Here is a 26,005-nt window from a genome sequence, read left to right on the forward strand (position 1 = left end):
AAGGAACACTTTGTGTCCATCCAGTGTGTTTATCTGACTAACAGATACATAAACTTTTTGCCTCTTCTGAAATTGTCCAGAATTCTTGAACAAAGAAGCTGAGTGGCATTTTGATCTGGTTCATGTAACAGTTGTGGCTTTATGGCGACTTGTTGAAGATGGAAGTTAATAAATAATGACAAGCATGTGTGTTTCCAGTTTTGTATCCTTCAGAATATGCTTGCTGAAGCACAGCTTGTTATTAAAGCAACTTTCTAAGAACACGAGAAATTTTTAAAATTTCTTAATTTTTGAATATTTGGCTGTGGCTCTTGAGCTAAGAGGGTGAGACGGTAGACTGAGTTGGAATGTTTTGCGTAGTATAGTTTCTGACATCAGCAAGTTAGGATACATTTCTGGTTTATTATTTATGAATTTATTTATTCACTTGAACTCAAGCAACAATGTAAGGTGTAGTCATGTGTACGCGTGTGTGTGTCTGTGCGAACAGTTGGTTTTGGCTTCCCAGAGCAGTGGTGGTGTAAAGAAAGAAATCACTTGTAACAAACAGGAGCATAATCATATGAGCCATGTTCTTTGGGTGCAATCCTTCTTTTCCTTAATGACTGTTGACAGTGTGTTTACTATATGGCTGTGAATAAGCTAGACAGCATGAAATCTGTAAGATTAATGTTACTATTTTAGCTATGAATGCATTTTCAATTTAACTTGTTTTTTGCTGATACACAGATGTGAAATGCACTGTGTTGTGTGACAGCAGTTTGTCTGCTGCAGATGAATAAGGCTACGAGCTGTTAATGAGCTGCTTCCAGTAGTGCAGGGTTTGATTCACTCAGCTCTTGTTTGTGGACTTTGTGACTCCTGGGCTGCCCCTGAAAAAGGTCAATTATGTCGATCTGGCTGTCTCAAGCTGTTAGCAAATATAATACACATTTGTCTGTTGAACTTCTGCACCCTTCACATATATGCTATTTGACTATGAATCACAGCATATCTCTTGTGGCTTAATGAGTTGCCAGATACATTTTTAGTAAATGCAAGTTTCAAACGAAGATAAGTTCACTGTCACTGTTGCTAAGTCTGTTTTTAATATGAGCATGTTTTGTTTTGTTTAGCAAATGGCTGTTGGTGTTTTGCTGTAAACCTTTTTTTAAATTAAAACCAAGTCTTTATGATTACTGTAAAAGTAAAGAAGATAGTATGCATACAGTGTTTTGTGGTACTTAGGGAGAGACAGCCTAGTAATGGGATACTAGTATGGCTGTGGGGTGGGGGCCCTGGTCCATTACCCTTCTTAGGGCCACATTTAGGAATGATTGGCTCTGAGTATGGTAAGAGCGTATTTTACTTTTTTATTTTTTATATTTTTTTCCCCTAAAAGATTTGTTTGTTTTGCAGTTGGATTGTACAGGTTATAGGTCACATTGAAGGTCGGAAAATTTTTGAAATGATTTATTGTGGTCTTATTTTTTTTATATCACAAAAACCTGGCATTTTAACAAGGGTGTGTACACTTTTCATATCCACTGTAGTATAATATTATTAGGGTGGTATTTTACTGTAATTGTGGGATTCTTTGCAAGTTTTTGCTGAGTGCCAAATAACATTAGACTGGATTTGTTTTGATTAACTATTCGTTGCTTCTTGTTTGTCCAGTTAGATCTAGCATTGATTTTGCAGTTGCTTTTGAAGATCATGACTATTTTAATGGATCAGTAATTAATATGCCAGTAACATACAAGAGGGTGTGCATTATGAAGGACTGGTAGAAGAAAGGGTTATAAGAAGTTATTGAGACACAAGTCTGTCACATATAGCCACAACTGCAGATTAGCCCAGCCAATGCCTAAATGAATAATAAATATTAATGTCCATATCCATATTCATATTGGATGGCATCATTAGATGTCTGTGCACTAAAACTGAATCTAAATTTATTTGTCTTTGTAATTATTGCCATTATGCGATATTTAATCTTTTAGCTGAACGTGAATTTATACACAGAAATGTGATTCACTTTACTTGTTTTGTTGATAGCCTATATAAAGGTACAGTCAGTTTTGTCCACATAGTTTGGAGAAAAAAATATTGGAAAATTGTTTAGTCAGTGGGAGCAGATCATTCTGAAAGTTATTTCCAGTTCAAATAAGTTTTACAAAGAAGTCACATGACTTAATCAGGATCACAAAGTAAAGAGTAAGGCAGTGTGTTCAAGGGTTAAATACTTAACATCTGTTGCTTCCAGGATTGGAAAGTCAGGAGTGAATCTTCATTTTACAAGCACTGCCATATGGAGGCAAGTACTTGTCTTTATTAATTATTTATTGAAAGTCACCCGCTCTTCTTTGGAGATGCATTATTGTCATCTGTACTGTGATAAACTGAGCTGTATGTTTTTAGATAACTGAACAGAATCCAAGATTTTAGCTTGATGTTTCATTTCTACATACAGTAGAAGTACCATTTTAAAAGCAAATATTTCTGTCCTGTCAAGGATCATTCCGAAGCCAAGAATGCTGAAATCAGCTTAGAACTGACAGAAATCAGGAATGCTAAAGTCAACCCACGACCAGGCAAGGTGAGTGCTTTTCCCTTCTTTCTAAATCAAAAGTTCAAATTTAGAAGAAATGGTCACCTTCAAAATGTATCCTGTGATATACAAAAGCTTCCACTGAAACCACGGGAGTACTTTTGGTCATCTAACAATGAACTGTACATTGAACTGAGTTAGAGGTCATTGTTAGATATTTGCAACTATGAGGAGAAAATGATGTTAAACATAATTTTTTCCTTTCCCTCAAAAATATATCATATTTGGTTGGTTCCAGAAATAGTAATGGGAAGACAAGCATCAAAAGGAATAATGAAGTTTGCATGACTTACATATTTATTTCTTTATTTGGTTATATAGCCATATTGTCTTTGTTTCTGTATATATTAGCTCTTTCATCAGAAATTAAGTTGTAGGTTTCTTCTTAACAGCCACACGCTTGTATAGACATTCCTTTTATGTAAATATGTAAATGTAGAACAGGGCAACTATGAACTTGCATTCTGAATAAATATTTTTTATAACATTTTTCTTTTGTACCATGTAGCTTTTCACCTTGGGCCTTCGCTGAAAAAGGGCTTTTGCTCAGTTGGACTTTTCTGATCACCAAATGTCAATAAATAAATTAATTAATAAACGACAAAATGTCATTTCAAAATAATTTTGTACCATGCAAGTAGCCTGAGGCATGCCTAATGATGTGGTAAATGATATAAAAATGTGCGAAGATCAATGTTTATGTTCTCTTTAAATTTCAGTCATTCTGTTTTTTAAAGCTAAATGTTTGAAATATTCCACTTGTGTTGTATGTCTTCCTAAGTTAGAAAATGTTCAAGTTGTAGTGTAATATATTGTGAACCATTAAAGTCCTCAAAAATTATTATTTTTCTGTCTACTTCAGGTAAATGCTACAAGTTTTAGTGACAGATGAAGGTGCGCTGCATGATGCTAACGCAATGCCACCGAAACACTTTAAGCCAAGACAAAGGTTCACCCCATCTCTCCTTCCACCCTCCATTGAAGGATGGAAGCCAAAGATGATCATCTCCTCAACTCTCACTGCTTACTTATCTCATAGCTAAACATTCACCCGTCTGTGTCCGTTAAAAGGAAAGCAAGCTCTCAGTAGAAAATTTGTGTGCATATAATTAATATTGAGGATTATGATCTGGTCTCCACTCATAACCAGTTTATTAAGTGTTCAGGGTATGGATGCCAAGAGATTTATCTTGAGAGCGAATCTTTACTTGTGCAATGTACTACCAGTTACAGATAAAGTGAGTTGAAAATGAAACGAACGGCACTAGAGCACTTACCACTACCAAACATATAACAGGCAAAAATAGTGTCCCTCTGAACAGCAGATGGCTTTAAAAGCTCTTAGACACTTTGTTCCACAACACTTTTTGTTTATAGGTGTCCCAAGTCACTTATTTCAAAAACAGGTAATTCTACAATGTTATCAAACCACTTGGTTTTGCGTGATTTGTTTTGCTGAGACTTTCTCTATAAAATCAGTAAGACCCAAGCCCAGTGTGACTGTCATTTTTCTATCCAGTAGCATCACAAATAAGAGTGATCCATATTATTTTTTTATTTAGTTTTCACATTAGTCTATGGTAGTATAAGTGTGCATTTAATAAATAAAGAAAGGGGGTAAAGGTAGCATCCCCAACATAGTGGTAATGCAGTGTGCTTGCCACCTACAAAAATTTCTGTTGTTTCTTGTATCAGGACAACGTTTTAACTAGTTGAGATCATCTGGTTGCAGCTTTTCCCATATGTAACCTGACTTTTCATTGTGCAACACTCCTAACTGCTCATTTCAAAAGAAGCTTTAGTTAAGATTTTCTTTTACTCCTCATTAGACTAATTTATTTGATGAAAGACAATTGGTACAAAAGTCTATGAATAATGGCATTCCTCCTTACAAGCTCTGTGAATCACTCACTTATTTAGCAAGTCGCATTGTTCAGCATGATCTTTTCTGGTATCCCTGTCAACAATAATGTATGTGCTTATGTTTTAATTGTACCCAAACCTAGACATTGCTATAGGGTACACCCCCATCCATTTTGAGTAAGTATCCATAATGATAAGAAACATTTATTCAGGAAACTGATCAGTATAACATGGGAAGTAATTTCCAAGATTTCTACAGATATTCTCATGAATGCAATATTGCAGTGACAGGACAAGGCATCTGTTTTTGACATGTAATATATCTGGCTATTAACCATGTTATTGTCAGAATCGGTGTTCAGTCACCATGTTTCATTTCATGTCTTAAAAAAAATCATGTAAGTGATGCCAAAATGACACTTACATAATTATGACAACACGAGAGGTCTAACCTATGTTAGAATTGTAATTCTGACTTCTCAAAAGATAGCAGCCATCTTTTACACAGCAGAATATACTTTTAACTTGGGCAGTAGCCAGGATATTTACTATGTGTCCTGTATATGTTTTTAAAAAAATTGTATATTCTTCAGCTTCTGGCACTTTTATATTTCATCACCACATGGATACTCATTGATACTGTCAGCTGTACCTACATTAAGCAATAATACAGTTTTGTCATTCACCTGCAATGTATACAGTACAGAAGGCTGTGTTGGGAGTTCTATTCTTCCAGACCATAAACAACCTTTGCAGAGGTCTGTCTGTCTCTTGATATATATATATATATATATATATATATATATATATATATATATATATATATATATATATATATATATATATATATATATATATATATATATATATATATATTTATAGATATATATATAGATTCATAGGTAGGTATGAAGCAATCGGCCCAAGGTTCCCTGGCTTACGCCACCCAAGAAAATTATTAACCTGTGCCCCTATCGAGCAGAACCACAGAAGTGATCCCTGGGGTGTATTTCCTATTTCCCATCCACTTATCAAGATTTTTCTTGAAGAGTGCTAATGAGGAACTTTGCTTGACATAGATGGGTAGCTTGTTCCAGAGTATGGGAAGTCTCTGGGACAGGAATCTATCCCTCCAGCATGTCCTGTTTATTGTGGTGACAAGGTTTAGGTCCCTAGAGCATGTAGCTCGGAGGGATTGGGATTTCTTTAGGTGCAGCATGTCCAACAGCTCTGAGTTTGACATAGCTTTATATGTTAGGCAGAGATCACCTCGGAGAAGGTGATATGCTACGGAGTGAAGCTGGAGTTTTTTGAGATGGTCGGTGTAGGGCATCTGTTTGAGGCCAGTAATCCTCTTTGTGAGGTAATTCTGTGGCCTTTCCAGCTGCTGCAGATGTCTTGTGAGGTACATTCCAAAAGGGGCATTGTACTCTATAATGGGTCTAATGTGTGTCAAGTAGAGGAGGGAAAAATGACCTCTTTTTTCCTAGATGCAAACCCTTTTGTGATGAGGTGTGCCACGTAGAAGGATTTCCTGACTACTGTGGCAATGTGATTATCAAAGGAGAGACTACTGTCCACCTGGGTCCCAAGGTCTCTTATCACACATTCGGCATTAAGTAGACTGCTGCCTATGTGGTAGTTCATGGGTACAGAGTTTTTACCAAAGGGGATGACAATGCACTTTTTGGCATTGAGCTTGAGGCCATGGCTCTGACACCAGACATCTGTCTCAGTGAGGCCCTTCTGTAGGATGTCCACATCATTTGGGGAGTCAATTATGGCTCCTAGTTTGCAGTCATCTGTGAACTTTGTTAGCCAAAGGCCTTCTGTGTTAGCCTGTACTTCAGAAAAGTAGATACCAAACAGGAGAGGTCCCAGGACTGAACCCTGTGATACTCCACTTGTCACTGGTTTGAAGTCAGATTTGGAGTCTGCAACTTTTACAGTGTGGGTTCTGTCACTGAGCCAATTGGCAACCCATCTTGTGATGTAGGGATTTACACCTAGCTTAGTGAGTTTAGCTATAATTCCAGAATGAGGGATGGTGTTGAAAGCCTTGGCGAGGTCAAGATAGGCTGTGTGAACCACCTTACCCTTGTCTACAGCTTTGGTGACTGCCTCAAAGAAGTTGATCAGGTTCAGGAGGCATGATCTGCCTTTCACAAACCCGAACTGGGTGGGGTCCAGAGTTTAGAGGTTACCAATGTCTTTGTTTATGAGTTCCATGATGATACGTTCCATGGCCTTACAGACCAGGCTCGACAGGCTAATAGGGCGATAGTTCCCGGGATCAGTGGTGGCTCCTCCTTTGTAGAGTGGGATAACTGTTGCTGTGCACCATTCAGTGGGCACAAAGCCATATGTGAGACTATGATTGATCATGGTGCTTAGGTGGGGAGCCGGTTCTTTCTGAAGTTCATGTAAAACGCAGCCTGGGATGTTGTCCGGTCCCATGGATGCTGTGTTTTTGGCTTTAGAGAGTGCAGCTTTTACCTGCGTAGTTGTGATTACAGGGACTCTGCATTCTTCCTGTATAGAAATGGGCCCTTTAGGTGGTGAGAGGAGAGTAAAGTTAGCACTGAACCTATCTGCCAGGACGTTGGCAATATCAGTTGGTTCTGTAATTTTCATACCATTGTGCTGTAACTCAGAGCAGATCTGGGTGTTGCTATTGAGATTCTTGACATAGCTATAGAATGCTTTGTGGTTGTCCCTAGAATCAGTGGTGATTTTGTTTTCATAGCTAGTTTTGGAGGATCTTATAAGGGATCTCAGCTTCTTACTGAGGCTGACCAGGAAACTCCTCCGCTCATGGGATTTTACTCTCTTTTGCAACAGATTCTTCCTTCTGTTGTAGAGTTTGTTTATGGCAGGGGACCACCAGATTGGCTTCCTTTTTTTGGAGGATAGTGTCTTGGTTCTGTTTGGGATAGCATGATCCATGCACTCATGTAAGTGCTTATAGAGTACATCTGTGTAGGATTCACCAGTCGTAACTGTATTGTCCATCTGCATGGGTGTCATGAAGTTCATCACTTCTGACTTAAGAAGCATGAAATTGGCTTTGGAGAAATTTTTTACTGTGATTTCCTTAATGGGGGATGGGGGCGGGATGTGGATATCTAAGGTGATTAGCTTATGGTCGGATCTGACCAAAGAAGCGTTGACTTCAGGTGAGGAACACCGGTCACTCATGATGGTAATGACTAGGTCTAGGATAGTGTTGCCCCTGGTGGGGGTGTGGATAAGTTGATCCAGGGCATTGGAATTTATGAATTTCAGAAAGCCTTGAGTGAAGGAGTTGGTAGATGAGTAGTTTTCCCATTTAATGGTGGGGTAGTTAAAATCGCCCATTATTACGGTGTTTGGTTGAACCCTAATATTTTCCAGTATATCAAGAAAAGAGGAGTGGGAATCCTGGGGCATGGTGGGGGATCTGTAGCAAGCTGCAATTTGGATTGCAGTTTTGTCCAGAGTTAGTTGCACTTGGATAACCTCGGATGCATTATGCTGAGCAACTAGCCTGGAGGTGTGGATATCCTTAATGAATATGGACACACCTCCGCCTTTGGTGTTCCGGTCCAGGTTAGGTGGCCGAAATATGTGGTATGAGTTCTAGCCTGGTAATGCAGGGGTGCTCTCTGGAGCCTTGAACCAGGTCTCAGTCACTGCACAGCTATCGATGTTCTCCATTTTAAGGAGCACCTCTAGGAAGTGCATTTTGAGATTTAGACTGCTAGCATTGAGTACCATTACCCTCAGTTTTTGCTTGCCTGTTCCTGTTACGGTGGTGAATTTGTCATTTGAACCTTGCCTAAAAAAGGCACTATAGGGGCAGCAAAAGCCTTAGCCAGTATCCGGAATCCCACGGGTGACAGGTGCAGGCCATCTCTGGCAAAGCATCATGGTCTGTCGACCATGTCATCCCAGGCAGACAGATAGTGGATCCCCTTTGAATGACACCAGAAGCTTAGCCAGTTGTTGAAGTCAGTCATTTTGTTCTTGTACTGCAGTAATATCGTGGGCAATGGCAGAATGCTACTCAGGGCTAGGGTCATACCTGCCTGGGCTACAAGATCGGAGAGGTCTTCCATATCTCTTTTCATGTTATCCAGGGAGGTATGTCTCAGGTCATTCACACCAACATGGACAATGACAGAGTCATATTTGTACTTGTTGTGGAATGACCTGAGTGCGTGAGTTATGTGGTGGATCCTGGCACCCAACAGGCAGCTGACAGTAACCTTCTCCTTGGTGAGTGGGACATCAGAGTGCCTGACTATAGAGTCACCTATGACTAGTGTGTTGGGTACGTTGTTTTGCCTTCTGGGCTGTGGTTGAGTGGCACACTGAGTCTGCGGGCTATGTGTCATTTGGGTTGTGTTGGAGGGTGGAGGTTGCTTGCGTTTCTGCTGTGGAGGTCTCTGTTGCTTGAGCAGATTATTATTGAGAGCCTCCATGAATGTTTTTGTGTTTCTATGTGTGGATTTTGGTGGTGTAGGTTTAGTGGGACTATGTGATGAGTGTGGTATAGTGCAAGTGTTTACCTTCTCCTCTTGACTGTCAAGTTCAGTGTTGGTTGGAGAGAGCTTTACCTCCAGTTTGGCTAGATAAATGCACCTCTCACAGGTTGTGGTATTGGGTGGTAGGAGGAGAGGGTTGCCTGTGTACAAGAGGCAATTGCTACATTGCCCCAAGATGACCAGATTCATCAGATAGACAGGAGAGAGCACTGGGAGCTGACCCTTGGACATGCCTGAATAAAAAACTACTTTTCTCTAGACAAGTGAGGAAAGTGAGTATAAGAGCTGTTTTTCTCTAAGCAAGTGAGGAAAGCAAGTACAAAAACTGTTTTCCTCTAGGTAAAGAGGGAGGTTGAGTGCTGTATTAATTTGTAGCTTATTTAGTGCTAACAACAAGTTCTGAGTAAGTGCTGAGCACGAATAAGCAAATCCAAGTGCTAAAACTAAGAATCTGTACCTGGATCTTGTGGTAGATAGGCTACCTAGTGCTTATCACACCCACTGATAAGCTAGAATGCTTCCCTCCAACTCTGAAAGGCTTGGGGGGCACAGAAGCTTACAAACAGTCCTGGATACAGAAAATCTGTATCTGGACTAGACGAATTACAAGAAAGGTGGGAAACAAGCGCAAATGCGGGCTTTTAAACCAGAAAGTTGAAAGAGATGGAAAAACTGCCCAAACAGCCAATGAACTACAATTTCTGGTCCAGAAACCACTCTTATGGTAGATAGGCTACCTAGTGCTTACCACTCCCACTGATAAGCTAGAAAGCTTCCTTCCAACACAGAAAGGCTTGGGGGGGCTCAGAAGCTTACAAGCAGTCCTGGATACAGGATATACGTGTGTGTGTGTGTGTGTGTGTGTGTGTGTGTGTGTGTGTGTGTGTGTGTGTGTGTGTGTGTGTGTGTGTGTGTGTGTGTGTGTGTGTGCGCGCGCGTGTGTGTGTGTGTGTGTGTATGTCTGTGTGTATCTCTCCCTACCTCTTTGTCTCTGCAATGGTCACTCTATATTTCTTTATGTTTATCTATCTCATCTCTTACCCTTTCTGAGTGAGCTCCCCACACATGCTATGCAATATGAGATCTAGATTAAGGATGTTTACTTTTAAGCTTCTGAGACTGAATTTGGGTTTTTACTTCAGCACCTCATTAAGCAGTCTGCTATTTGAAAACTTAGTTTATCTTTCTAAAAATGTTTCCATTATATTATACCCAGGTATTTTTCATTTGTTTTAAATTTTTTTGAATATATGTTAATCCTACAGATTCTGAGTCATGTTTGAGCCATGGTTTACTTCTTTTGCAGTTCACAACAGTGTACACTGTTCAGTTATATGTGATACCTAATTATCTCTCTCTTTCTTTGTGTCTCTCTTTCTACTGGTAAGTTGTATTACATGCTGTGTAAACATATTTGTGTGAGCATTTTCCCATGCTTTAGCCATTTATTTTCTTTTTCAGATATTAAGTGTTTGTCTTCTCTGAATAGACAGAGTAGTCTGTCTTAGAACATATCTTGCAAAATTTCTGTATAATTAGGGATTATAATTACAGTAGAGAGTTGATTTTCCAATCTAATTGGGACCTAGGGTAGTTTGGATAATAAAAATATTTGGATAATTAAATACACATTGAACCAAATAACTTATAAAATATTGTGTTTTCTGCACACAGAGAATACTTTTCAACCATTCACCAATTCCAGTGGACAATAAAGAAAAATGTTCACACATGAGCAGGCTACATGCTCAAAAAACATGCTCAAGCAAATATGTATAATGTTTACATATTCAGACTTTATGATTTTTCCTACCCAAAAACTTTGGAAGGCTGTGTTCGGATAACTGACGTTTCGGATAATCAATGTTTGGATAATCGACTTTCTATTGCATAGTTAATGTTTAGAATGCTCCTGAGAAAACTTTATTAGCTCATCATCATACTCAATAACACATTCATTAGTTCTCCTGTCTTCCCTGCTTTAGGTAGCTTTTTACATTAAAATGTGTATTTATACTTCAGTACTTAGTAAAATATATTTATTTTATCTGACATTCCAACAGTAGGGGAAAAAATGAAATTAGACAACACCTCAGAGCATCCTTCTAAACTTCTAATCATAAGGACCAGCAGGCCTTTGTAGCTGTTTGATATTTTATCACTTTCTTTAAATGTTTTTCTTTTGAGAGTTCAGACATCTTGTTGCCAAAGTATGATATTCCCAATCAATAAGTATTTTATAAACTGAAGATACTACAACAACAAATGAATTTTTCCCAAAGCAAAAATAGTTTGGACTTTAAAAAGACAGCTCAAATTCTGGATCTTACAAAGACAAACATTAATAACTAATAGTAGGTTTTCAGTGGATATATTTCCAATAACCTGTTAATAGAAGGGACGAGGAACATGACTGATTACAATCAACAGCAATTTTTTACCAATTCCTTTTGCTGTAATTATACCATCATCATTTAACATGGGCTTTCTGACTCTAGCATATGTAGATTTTACTTTAGTTACTTGTATATATTGAACCAAACAACAGGGTATAGAGCCACAAAAAAGTTTAATCTTCGCTAGCACCTCGGTCACAAGACCTTCAAGGAGTAACAAAGCACATCTAAAAAACATTCTTATACACACTGTAACAATTATTTAATTAAACAATTATAGCAAATATACTAAAGGTATGATAGGTGAGACCCAGTCATAATTATATGCACTGCATGGAGCATTACCTGCTTCATGAACTACCAGTTACAGAAAAAAGGAGAAGTTGTGGGAGTGCAAAGTATTTTAATGACTTTTAAAGTCAGCAAAACATATTAATGCTCTCACAAAGAGCAAGCAGAAACAAAGTGTCCACCTGAAGAAAAAATGCCTTAAAAGACATTTTATTCTACCACATTTTTGTTTGCAAGTGTGGCAAAATTAATTATCTAACAGCTTGTAGAGCTGTTTTACTTTCTGCCTCTATTCCTTGCCAGCTGGCAGTGTATACTGTCAATCACCATTATGAGACCTCATCTTAACAGCACTTAGTGGTGCCTACTATCGCCCCATAAGTCTCACTAGCTTGGTCTGCAAAGCTATGGAAAGGATCATCATGGACCTTATAAATAAAGATATTGGGGACCTACAGACACTGGATCCTACCCAGTTCGGCTTTGTTAAGGGCAGATCCTGCCTCTTAAACCTGGTCAATTTCTTTGAAACAGTCACCAAGGCCATTGACAATGGGAAGGTGGTCCACACAGCCTACCTGAACCTCGCAAAAGCCTTCGATACAGTACCCCACTCGGGCATTATAGATAAGCTCACCAGCTTAAATATAAACCCCTATGTCACTAGATGGGTTGCAAACTGGCTCAAGGACAGAACCCACATGGTTAGAATAGCTGGAGCCATGTCAGACTCCAAACCAGTTACAAGTGGCATCCCACAAGGCTCAGTCTTGGGACCTCTCTTGTTCGGTATATATTTCTCGGAGGTACAGGCCAACATGGAAGGACTGTGGCTGACCAAGTTCGCAGATGACTGCAAACTGGGCACCATAATAGACTCTCCAGCTGACACAAGCATCCTCCAAAAGGGCCTCATAGAAACAGACAACTGGTGCCAGAGCCATGGCCTCAAGCTAAATGCCAAAAGTGTATAGTCATCCCCTTTGGCAAAACAAAGTGCCCACAAATTACCACATAGGTGGTAATCCATTAAGTACAGAAGAAGTAATTAGGGACCTGGGGACCCAAGTTGATAGCAATCTCTCATTTGACAACCACGTGGCCAAAGTGGTTAGAAAAACATTTTATATAGCCCACCTAATCATGAAGGATTCACATCTAGATCAGGGGAGGTCATCGTGCCTCTTTACTCATCCCTCATCAGGCCCATAATTGAGTACAATGCCCTTTTGGGATGTACCTTACCAGACACCTGCAACAACTGGAAAGACCCCAAAGTACCTCACCAAGAGGATCAAGGGCTCAAACAGATGCCGTATGCTGCCCGGTTAAAGAAACTCCAGCTCTACTCAGTGGCATACCGCCTGCTCAGAGGCGATCTGTGCCTGACTTATAAAGCCATGTCCAACCCGAATTAATAGACATGCTGCACCTCAGAAAATCCAAATCCCATCGAGCTCGTGCTGAGGGACTTAAACCTCAGCACTGAAATAAATAGGACATGCTGGAGGGACAGATTCATAACCCAGAGGCTCCCTTCACTCTGGAATAAAATCCCAGTCCAGGTTAGGCAGAGTCCCTCATTGACTCTCTTCAAGAGGAATCTTGATGAGTGGATGGGAGATCGTAGGTTTACCCCGGGTATCACTTCTGTGTCACTGTTAGACAGAAGCACAGTATACTAACCTCGAAAAAGGGCATAGCAAAATTAATTTAAAATGGGTGGCGAAAGCCATACACACTCTGGCTAGGCTTATAAATGCCCTAGGGCAGATAGCCTAGTATGAACCTATGAACCTATGAACCTAACAAAAGCTTGTTAAGCACCTTTTTGACATCAGAAAGGTGTGGGGGGGGTTAAATTTTTCAAGCATAATCATAGCACTCTGTGGACTACAAATGTTGCTATGCATTTTTCTGACTACATAATCGTTCATAACAAACGTATCTTTTTGTGAGTTTCAGAGCATAATCAGCACATTACATGTTCTACAATGATGTTCTTCATGTTTCACTGTTGCAGTCATTACATTTGGGTAATCTGCTGGCAGGTTGCTCTCAATCGGCATGATTAACAAAGTCTTGGGTCCTGCTTCGGTTGCTGTCCCTTCTTCCATGTGGTCAGGTCGTCAGGGGTATAAAACATGCAGCCGATGCCATTACACCAGTCTTTCTTGCCATGCGGTGCCCGAAGCAGAAGCAGTTCGCAAGTGCTGGTCGGCCGACTCCTGAAATTTTCGTTTTCGAGTTTTAGAACTGAAGTTTTCAACTTAAAGCTAAGTACCCTATTGGGGAAACTTTTTCTTGCTCCTTACCGATGTCAGTAAAAGTTAATAATTGCATTACTTGTGGAAAGCAAATACTTCATAAAGATTTTCATTTGTACTGTATTCCTTGCCTAGGCCCTGACCACAATTTACCTTGCTGTCGGTTTTGTGCTTTATTTAATCAGCACACTATTCGTCATCGGTACATTTTTGCCTCTAAATATTTCGGTTCTCGGTTTAATTATCCAGAAATGATGTTGGTTAGCCATCTGACTACCAGAATTCTGAAACAACACAAAGAAAATGACAGAGACAGGCTGTCGAGGTCCAAAACTGCCGATGACTCTTCTTCTACACCAGTCGCCAGTTCGCTGGTACTCAGTGAGGCACTTTCACAGCCACTGATACTAGCTACTTCTGACTCTCAGGCCTCTACTGAGACCCATTCGGAGTCCGGTATGCCACGAGATGCTTCACCTATGGAACCCGCGGATGTCTCTACCTTGGATGGGTCCAGAGCCTCTGTGCAGGCACCGGCTTCTGAGAGTGTATTCAGGCCTACAGACTTGCATATTAAACCGACTCCACCTTCTATTCTAAGGCCTAAATCTCGATCAATGTCTAAAAAAAACAAAGTCCAGGCCACATGTTCAGGCCCCTATGCCTAAAAAACAAATGATCAAAATGGCTGAAGATCTTATTACTCTAATCAGGGGTAGTCAACCCCCCCTCCCTTCTAAGAGGCCAAGGGCTGAGTTTGACTATGAATCTTCTGATCAGGAGTCTGTTTCTTCTAATTCTTCCAATGACCTAGATTTGTCCATACCTACTTATGAGGATTCTGATGCAGAGGATTCCATTCCCTCTGCTTCCCCCTGATGACTTTTCTTTTGGGGAAACTTTACATACCTTAAGGGAGCATTTCCACTGGGAGAGTCAGGAATTTTCTGAATCTAAAAAGAGGCTTAGGTATTTCCTTCTTCTCCCTCAGCATAGGCCTTTGGCTATACCTCCTGTACTAGACATTGTTGATGATGTGTTTGTGGAATCCAGTATGGCCCCTGATTCCCTGCCTCCAGCTCCTAGTAAACCTGACAGATACTACAGGGTTCCTGAGTCCCACAAGTTCAGTTGCAAAAATGCTGTTGCGGATCCAGAAACCATTTCTCAGGGGCCCAAGGGCATTAAGGCTTCTACTGCTAAAAATCCTACCCCTTCTGATAGAGACTCCAGGGTACTGGATAGATGGGGTAAAAAGGTTTATACTTCTGCAACCTTGGCAATCAGGGCTTTAAACTGCCAATTTCATATGTTAAAATATCAACACCATATTATTGGGCTGCTTAAACAGAAAATGATGTTGATTTCTGACTGTGTGGAAAATAAAGATTTACAGGATTTATTGCATTCTGCTGAACAAGTTGGAAAACATACTTTGCAATATGGTTTTGATTCATTAGAAGCTTCTTGCAGGGCTGCTTTTACAGGGTCTGTACTTAGAAGGCATGCTTGGCTTAAGGAGCAATCTCTGCCTGATCATGTTAACACAAAATTGTTGGATGCTCCTTTAAATCAGGACCACCTGTTTGGCAATAAGGCTGAAGAAGTTCTAAAAAGATGGAAGATAAAGCTAAATCTATGCAAACTGTAAAAGATTTCTTACAAGTGCAACCTCCAAGATTTAGTAGGCACTGGCGTACTAAGAATTGGTCCTTTGCAGCTCCTTCCAGATCCTCTCAAGCCAAACCCAGACACACCAAAAGCACCAGGTTTCAGTCCCAAGGGACTCTCAGAACTAAGCAATGGGGGTCCTCCACTTCCAAATCTGGAAATAAGAAGACACCCCCTATGATAAATAGTCTCAATGACTTTCCTTTAAAATTACCAAGCACTTACCTTTTAGCCTCCCCTTTGGGGGGAAAGATTGCTCTTCATGCACAAAACTGGGAACTCATAACCCAGGACAAATGGGTTTTAAATGTAGTGTCCCAGGGATACAGATTTCATTTCCACACATTGCCAACACCAAATGGGTGGCCATACCTGCCCCCAAATCAGTGGGCAGAGGCTCAGAAACAAGTACTTTCCCTCCTAAACATGGGGGCTATTCCACCAGTACCAGAAGAGGAAATGGGACAAGGTTTCTATTCCAGGCTTTTCCTGGTACCCAGAAAAGACAAATCATGGTGTCCAATTCTGGACCTGTTTACTCTAAACACCTTTCTGGACATTCCAAAATTCAAGATGCTGACTCTTCACCAATTACTTCCTATGCTAGGCAAAGATGCATGGTTGGCAACTCTAGATTTAAAAGAAGCTTACCTGCATATCCCAATCAGGGAATCTTGCAGAAGATACCTCCGCTTCAAAGCAGACTACTTGCATTATCAGTTCTCTGCACTGCCCTTTGGCTTGTCTACTGTGCCCAGGGTATTCACAAAGTGCCTGGCTCCAGTAATTGCATTTTGCAGGCAAATAAATATTCAAATATATCCATACCTGGATGATTGTCTAATTCAGGCAGAAAACCAGGCCATACTTCTAAATCACCTGGCATTTGTAAAAAGGGTTCTAACTTGTCTAGGGAACACCATTAACGAAAAGAAATCACAACTGGTACCCTCTCAACAGATTATATTCCTGGGTGCAAGCTTGAATACAACTTTCCTCACGCCAGAAAAGCAAATTCATTTGGTAACTTACTTCAATCATGTGGCCACAAAAACCCTGCTATCTGCAAGACAAATACTGCAAGCCTTGGGGGTTCGTGGCCTCTTGCATTCTTCTAATTCTATATGCAAGACTGCATATGAGGAAACTTCAGTGGTATTTAAAAAGTCTGTGGAGTCAACACTGTCACAGCCTGGAAACAATGATTCCTATCATACCTTGCCTACGCCTGGAGTTCCTATGGTGGGCAGAGGCCTGCCACCAAAACAAGGGACTGCCATTCACACTACCCCCTGCCACCTAAACCCTAACTACAGACGCATCCGACTATGCATGGGGGGCTCACCTGGCAGGGAAGTGCATTCAGGGCAAATGGAACCCAAATCAAATGCACCTACATATCAATCAAAAAGAAATGTTAGCTGTACAGAATGCTCTGACAGCCTTCAAGGACTACATTCATCCAGGACAACTAATGGTAAAGACGAACAACACCACGGTTATTTGGTACATAAACAAGCAGGGGGGGTACACATTCCTACCCCTATGCAGACTAGCCATGGCATTGTGGAACATGGCCTTGAGCTACCAAGTGCAACTGCAAGCTCAATTCCTGCCAGGAAAACTGAATACACTGGCAGACGGACTAAGCACAAATCTCATGGACCCACATGAGTGGAAACTGGAACCATTGATTTTCAACATGTTGACAAGCAAATGGGGGAGCCCAGACATAGATCTATTTGCCTCCCCCCAAAAGTACCAGTTGGACAAATTTTGCACAAGGACTCCACACAAAAAAGCCTGGAAAGTGGATGCTCTGCCCTTCAGTTGGAAAAACCTATCAGTCTACGCCTTTCCCCCTCTGCCTCTGCTCTCCAAAGTTCTGCTAAAAGTCAAACAGGACAAACCAAAATGACTTTGATTGTTCCAGACTGGCCTCGCCAACACTGGTACCCACTCCTGTGCAGTGTGTCACAAATATCTCCATGGCACCTGCCTCAGACACCTTCCTTGCTGTCTCAGCAGGAGAACTAAATTCTGCACCCTCAGCTCCCAATATTGAACCTTGCAGCTTGGCTAATCACTTAAATTCACCCTTAGCATCCCTCAGCAAACCTGTGATGGATGTCATCTTGGAAGCGAGAAGACCTAGTACTAGAAAATCTTATGCTGACAAATGGAAAAGATTCTGTGCCTGGAACCAATCTTTAGGGATGAGCGCAGCAGCGCCCAATTTACCTCAAAGTTTGCAATACTTAACTGAGATGCTTCACAAGGGCCTGTCTTTTTCCTCTATTAAAATCCACGCTTCAGCTATTTCAGCTCACTATAACCCAGAACCACCCCTCTTTTCTCATCCCCTGCTCAATTAGTATCTCAGAGGGGCAAAGAACTTGAGACCACCCAGGAGAGCTCCTACCCCTTCCTGAGACCTTAACTTTATTTTGGAAAAGCTCACTTTACCTCCTTTCGAGCCAGCTGCTACTGCAGACATAAAATTTCTTTCTTGGAAAACAGCCTTCCTATTAGCAATCACTTCAGCTAGAAGGATATCTGAATTGCAGGCCCTTATGGCAGTGGAGCCTTTCATCACCTTGCATGCGGACAGGGTATCTCTGAGGACCAATCCATCCTTCATGCCCAAGGTGGTTTCCAGTGTGGCTCTTAACCAATCCATTCATTTGCCAACCTTCTACCCCAATCCACAGAACAAAGGGGAATGGATTCTGCATTCCTTGAACGTGCACAGACAACTTACATTCTGAACAATTGCTAGTGGCATTTGCTGCTGGAGCAGAAAGGAAGGCTATTTCAAAACAAACCATTTCTAAATGGATAAGCCATTGCATTAATTTCTTCTATAAGCACCATGGAAACCTATCCCCCAGGGGATCAGATCTCATTCCACCAGGGCTGCATCTACTTCTGCATCCTTTCTCAGAGGTGTTCCTACCAGGGATATTCTAGAAACTGCTACCTGGAGTTCAATGCATACTTTCACTAAGCATTATCATTTACCAATTTTCTCTAAATCCAGAGCTGGCTTTGCCACTGCTGTCTTGCAGGGCCTTATAGCTGGTCCTAACACTGTATAAATCCATCCTCCCACCCATAGCTTTGGGAATCTACCCAAATGTAATGACTGCAAAAGTGAAACACGAAGAACATAGTACAGTTGTGTACACTTACCATAAATGTAGATGTTCCAGTGTATTCACTGTTACAGTCCTGGTTACCCTCCCTCCAGCCCCCTGTTTTTTCTCTTACTATACCTCTGCTTTCTTTTACTATGCTTAAAAGCCTTTTTGGTGTATTTGCTTTTGGTTTGAGGTATATTTTTGTGTTTTTAATTTTATTTGCTCCCCATTCGGGGGGCACCTAACATCTGAGGCAAGAAAAACTGATGTAATGGCATTGGCTGCATGTGTTATACCCTCTGATGACCTGACGTCATGGAAGAAGGAACAGCAACCGATGCAGGACCCAAGACTTTGTTAATCAGGCCGACTGAGGGCAATCTGTCAGCAGATTACCCAAATGTAATGACTGCAACAGTGAATACACTCAAACATCTATATTTATGGTAAGTATACACAACTGTACATTTTATTTACTGTTTGGATCAGTTTTAATGTTACTTTCAGTTGAAGATTTTCAGTCACAGAATGCACAGAAGTCATGGATGTTTAGAAGGAGCTGTTCTGCATCTGGAAGTTTTTGTTTGCAGAGACTGTTTTTTACTTGTGGATATATAACAGACATGATATACAGGTGGGCAGTTATGTGATTCATTAGTTTTCTTTGCTTGTTTTATAATGCAGAAATAATACATTTATGCATATACACTAATAAGTCATAACAAGCAAGTAATATAAATACTGCATCATGCATGCATATGAATGGACTGTATCATTCTTAGCAATACAAGCAATTAATATTACAGCTGTATAATAATGCTGGTTTAAATTAGTGTGCACTTTAAAAACATATACTGTAAGACAAACTGAAATCTGTAAAGCATGGAAAAAGCAAACAAACAAAAGACACTCCTTCAAGTACCTTGGTCTCTGGTTAAACCCCTTACTCAATTTCATAATAAATAATGAAGAAAAATTGCTGTTATATTTTGTATTTCTGTATTGCCTTTCTATATTTTGAATACTGTAGTTTGTTTTCTTTACCTTGTGTTTTGCTTGCATTCTGTTTAACAGCATATTAAAACTTCAAAAGAGACCACAGCTCTCTCTGTTCTGAGTCAGGCAGAATTTTTCCCCTCCGTCCCACCCATTTAAGTTGTCTTGTTAAATACCACTGTCTTTCTAGTTGCCCGCCTCTTATGTTAATCTGACCATATATCTCATTTCTCTCTACTTTCACTGGCTTATGTGAGTAATCACAAAACCATCACTTTTGAAATCCCACCCCTTCAATTATTTAAATTTATTGGCCATCCTACAGTATTTCATAGTACCAAAATACAAAAGTAACCACCCCTTTCAGTCCATCTTGCTGTTTTAAAAATAGTAACTCTCCACTAAACCTTAACTTTTTAAACAGGTAAAACTCAAGTTACCTACTTTCATATCTAACTTCTAGTGCACACTGCAGAGTGCATTCTTCTCAATCTTACCTTTAAGCATCCCTGTTACTAGCACTTCCTCTAATACCTAAAAAGATCATCTCTACTTGACTCCAAGTAGACTTTTCTCTATCTGTTAAACCTAGCACTTGCTCCTACAGTACTTATTACCTTGATACGGCACTCTTATAGATAGCACCCCAAAAGGCAAACCCCATTTCTCGGTCACCACGTCCCCGAATCTCTTTAAAAGTTTTTTGTCTAGTCCTTCTAGCATGTCGAGGGATCAGTTGCTAGTGTCCTCTCCTGCTCAGCTGGTGAACCTGAATATTGAGGCAATGTTACAATTGCCTCATGTACACAGACAACCTTCTCCTCCTCCCACAAAACACAAATACATGCGAGAGATGCAACTATACGGCCAAACTGGAGGCTGAGCTCTTCAACATAGGACTGGCAAGACCAGTCAGGAGGAGAAGGTTACCACACACACTATAGACCCAGTCTCACATAGTACCATCACAACCTCAAATCATACACATAAACACACAAAGACATACTCGGGCTCTGATCAAAATCTACCAAAACAGCAGAGGCCACCAAAGCAGACACCCAAACAACCACCACCTCAGAACACAACACCTGCAACACATAGACCTCACAGTCAGAGTGTCAAACAGTCACAGCCCTTAAGGCCAAACACAATGCCAGACACACTAGTCATTGGTGACTCCATAGTCAGACACACTGACGCCCCGCCACCAGACTGAGTAAGGAGAAGGTCACAGTAAGCTGCCTGTCGGCTAGAATCCGCCACATAACGCAAGTACTCAGGTCTCTCAACAGCAGGTACAAATATGACTCAGTCATTGTCCACGCTGGTGTAAACGACCTGAGACGACTCCTTGGACTACATGAAAAGAGACATTGAGGAGCTCTCTGATTATGTAGCCCAGGCAGGTATGACCCTGACCTTGAGCAGTATCCTACCTTCACCAAGAATGATGCCACAATACAGAGATAAGATGATCAGCTTTAACAATTGGCTTAAACTCTGGTGTCATTCAAAGGGGATCCAATGTCTGTCTGCCTGGGATGACATGCTGGACAAGCCACGCTGCTTCGCAAAGGACGGCTTGCACCTGTCACCCCTGGGATTCCAGATATTGGCAAAGGCTCTTGCCACCCCCATAGTGCCTTTTTAGGCAAGGCTCAAATTCTAAACCTACCACCCTAGAACACAAAAAGGAAAAACTAAGGGTAATGCTGCTCAATGCCAGAAGTCTAAATCTCAAAATGCACGACTCGAGGCCCTTCTCAGTATGGAGAACATCGATGTCTGTGCAGTGACAGAAACCTGGTTCAAGGCTCCTGAGAGCACCCCAGCACTATCAGGTTTTACCTCTTATCATGCGCTCCGCCCCAAAATCCGGACAATACCAAGAAAGGAGGGGGGTATCCATATTCATCAAAGACACCCACACCTCAAGACTGGTGGCAACGCACGATGCATCGGAGACCATCCAGGTGCAATTAACCATAGGCAAGACTGCTCTGCAAATTGTAGCATGTTACAGGCCACCTCACAAACTCAGGAACCTCACATGGCCTTCCTGAAAACACTAGAGGGGATAAATGTATCACCAAACACCATCATACTAGGTGACTTCAATTACCCTAATATAGACTGGGAACACTACTCAAGCCCAAACACCCTAGCCCAAAAGTTCCTGGAATTCATAAACTCAAATGCCATGGAACAACTAGTCACCATCCCACAAGAGGAGAAAACATACTTGATCTCATCATCACGAACATGGGAGCACAATGTTCAACACCGAAGTATACCCCTCACTGGTGAGATCAGATCACAAACTAGTCTCGCTGGAGGTCCTCATCCCACCCCACCTGAAATAAAAAGACCACAGTAAAGAACTTCGAAAGCCGACTTCACACTTCTAAAGACTAGTGTGGTCTCCTTTAAGGCCCCGAGCCGACGGAAAACAGTACTCAAGCCGCTGAATCACTTACAAATGCCTTCTACCAGCACCTGCAGGACTGCATGGATAAGGCAATCCCAAGCAAAACAAAGACTCTTTGTACCAAAGGCAAGCTGTCCACTCTGGTGGACCCCAGCCATAAACAAACTCTACAACAAAAGGAGGAAGCTACTACAAGATAGAGCAAAATCCTTAAAAGGTAAGACACCCTTGATCACTATAAGTAAAAAACTAAGAGCTCTCATAAAATCATCCAAAGCAAATTTTGAGAGAAAAATAGCTAAAGACTCAAAAGACAATCATAAGGCCTTCTTTAGCTATGTTAGAAACCTGGGAGGAAACTCCCAGATATGCTCAGAACTAGTTCAAATGATGTGAAGATTACTGATCCTACAGACATTGCCAACATACTGGCTGACAGGTTCAGTGCAAACTTCTCCCCTCCCCCCAAAGGAGAGATATCTATACCAAGCGCATTGCAGCCCCCAAACATCTCCAACGCCCAAGTGAGAACTGCTCTCTCCAAAGCAAAAACACAGCATCCATGGGACCTGATGGTGTCCCGGCTGTGTGCTCCACTTAACTCAACGAGGAATTAAACCCACAGCTAGGACAGCTGTTTAATCATAGTCTTACCTCTGGATATGTACCCAGGAGTGGCACTGCAACTGTGGTCCCACTTCACAAAGGCGGTGCCTCCACCGACCCTGGAAATTACTGCCCATTAGCTTGACAAGCCTTATCTGCAAAGCCATGGAGAGGATCATAATGGACCTCATAAATAAAGACATAGGGAATTTGCAGACTTTGGATCCATCCCAGTTTGGCTTTGTCAAAGGCAGATCATGCCTTCTAAACTTGGTTGACTTTTTCAAACAGTCACCAAAGCCATTGATGAGGGAAAGGCAGTCCATACAGCCTACCTCGATCTGGCGAAGGCCTTTGATACAATACCCCACTCGGTATCATTGAAAAACTCATCAGCTTAAATGTTAACCCATACATCACAAGATGGGTTGCAAACTGGCTGAGTGACAGAACCCACAGGGTCAGAGTTGCTGGCGCCATGTCAGACTCAAAGCCTGTCACAAGTGGTGTACCACAGGGCTCAGTCCTGGCCCACTCATTTTGGAATGTTTGGCAGATATGCTAAAGAACTGCCTCTCATATTCTTCCATAAAGATACATGCATCAGCTATTTCAGCTAGATACAACACTGATCCTCCTGTTTTTTCATACCCTTTGCTAAGCAATTCCTCAGGGGAATCAAGAACATTAAGCCACCAAGAAAGGCCCCAGTGCCAGCCTGGGACCTCAATTTTGTCTTAGAAAAACTGACTCTACCCCCATTTGAGCCAGCAGCTTCAGTTGACTTGCAATTTCTCTCATGGAAGACAGCTTTCCTGTTGGCAATTACCTCAGCAAGAAGGGTTTCGGAACTACAGGCCCTAATGGCAATACCACCGTTCATAATTTTTCACAGAGACAGGGTTTCATTAAGGACCAACCCTACTATTCTAGGGTTTCTTTAAATCAAGCCATTCATCTGCCTGCCTTCTTCCCCAATCCTGAGAATAAGGGGGAAAGACTGTTGCATACCTTGGACATTCACAGACAACTTCGATACTACCTGGACAGAACCAAGGCCAGTAGGAAGTCTGAACAACTTTTTGTAGCTTACGCCCCTGCAGTCCAAGGAAAAGCAATTTCAAAACAGACTATTTCAAAATGGATTGGACATTGTATCAGATTCTGTTATTCCTTTCATGGAAAGACTGTTCCAGCCAATGTCAGACCACATTCCACCAGAGCTACAGCCACCTCTACAGCATTCTTAAGAGGTGCCTACTAAGGACATTCTAGAAGCTGCTACATGGAGCTCCGTGCATACATTCTCCAAACACTACAATCTCCCTCTATACTCCAGATCCAGAGCAGGCTTTGCGGCAGTCCTGCAGGGTTTGATTGCCACACCATCCTTTTCCTAGAGCATGCCTCCTCCCCAGCTAAGCCATGGTATTCTACCCTCATGTTATGACTGCAGTTGCATTCTTGAAGGACATAGTACAGTTTTGTACCTACCATAAATGTAGATGTCCGATAGACATGCAACTGCAGTCGGATTTTCCCTCCCTCCATACCCCTCTATGCCTAGGGTCCACTCCTATCCCTGTTACTCTTAGCTGGGGATATCTGTTATGGTGTATTTGTTTTATTGCTCATTTATTTGTCTGGAATCCTGTTTTTGTCTTCCAATTTGATTACAGCCTTCCTTGGAGGGCACCTGGCATCTGGAGCAAGAAACACTGAAGAAAATGGTGTCGGATGATGCTTATGTACTCCAGCTGCTCTGACGTTGGAGAGAAATGCGACATCAGCCGACGTCGGACCCAGACTTTGGAATCCGGCCGACCGAGGGCTGCCTGAGGCAGGACAACCCACATGTTATGATTGCAGTTGCATGTCTATCGGATATCTACATTTATGGTAGGTACAAAGCTGTACTTTTTTTCTCTTACTATACCTCTGCTTTCTTTTACTATGCTTAAAAGACTTTTTGGTGTTTTTGCTTTTGGTTTGAGGTATATTTTTGTGTTTTTAATTTTATTTGCTCCCCATTCGGGGGGCACCTGACATCTGAGGCAAGAAAAACTGATGTAATGGCATCGGCTACATGTGTTATACCCCCTGATGACCTGACGTCATGGAAGAATGGACAGCAACCGATGCAGGACCCAGTACTTTGTTAATCAGGCCGACTGAGGGTAATCTGTCAGCAGATTACCCAAATGTAATGACTGCAACAGTGAAGACACTCGAACATCTACATTTATGGTAAGTATACACAACTGTACTTTTTATTTACTGTTTGGATCAGTTTTAATGTTACTTTCAGTTGAAGTTTTTCAGTCACAGAATGCACAGATGTCATGCATGTTTAGAAGGAGCTGTTCTGCATCTGGAAGTTTTTTTTTATGTAGTTATTGTTTGCAGAGACTGTTTTTTACTTTTGCATATATAACAGACATGATATACAGGTGGGCAGTAATGTGATTCATTAGTTTTCTTTGCTTGTTTTATAATGCAGAAATAATACATTTATGCATATGCACTAATAAGTCATAACAAGCAAGTAATATAAATACTGCATCATGCATGCATATGAATGGACTGTATCATTCTTAGCAATACAAGCAATTAATATTACAGCTGTATAATAATGCTGGTTTAAATTAGTGTGCACTTTAAAAACATATACTGTAAGACAAACTGAAATCTGTAGAGCATGGAAAAAGCAAACAAACAAAAGACACTCCTTCAAGTACCTTGGTCTCTGGTTAGACCCCTTACTCAATTTCATAATAAATAATGAAGAAAAATGCAAAATAAATAAATAAATAAATAATGAATCCCCTTCAATTCAGGTCACAAAAAATCCCCCTTTCTGTCATACTGAACCAGAGGTGCAATAGGGAAAGGAATCATACTTCTTCAATTCAGATTCTGCCTCCATCTTGTCTCAACAGCATCTACCATAACATGCACTACCATTCATGTATGCTAACCTGTGAGATGTCAGGTATCTTTTCCTGAGAATCTGTTAGGTTATAGTAACCTCAGCTCTTTGTTTGGAGCCAACCCTGCCATGACTAACTGTCACACCCTCACAGCAGACTGTAAAAGCAGGCAACTGGCTTTTCAGTGCTCCACACAAAGGTGCTGTTCACTGGATAATGGGTTCAAAATTCATTAAAATGAAATCCAAGTCACTTCACGATAAAAGATAATTCCATTTATTTTTACAAAACATTAAAACAT

The 26,005-nt window shown here is 41.1% G+C and overlaps 1 protein-coding gene across 1 annotated transcript in view; it reads left to right on the forward strand.

The window, feature by feature from the left end:
- Positions 1-26,005, forward strand: part of LOC122802163 — a 1,241,087-nt gene that overhangs the window by 713,750 nt on the left and 501,332 nt on the right. Inside the window, exon 5 of the mRNA XM_044071837.1 lies at positions 2,495-2,578. Coding sequence (XP_043927772.1) covers positions 2,495-2,578 — 84 coding nt within the window. The remainder of the gene's footprint in view (positions 1-2,494; positions 2,579-26,005) is intronic.

The sequence above is a fragment of the Protopterus annectens genome, chromosome 5.part0, assembly GCF_019279795.1.
Source record: "Protopterus annectens isolate FY-2018-M chromosome 5.part0, PAN1.0, whole genome shotgun sequence".
NCBI classification, from domain to species: Eukaryota; Metazoa; Chordata; order Ceratodontiformes; family Protopteridae; genus Protopterus; species Protopterus annectens.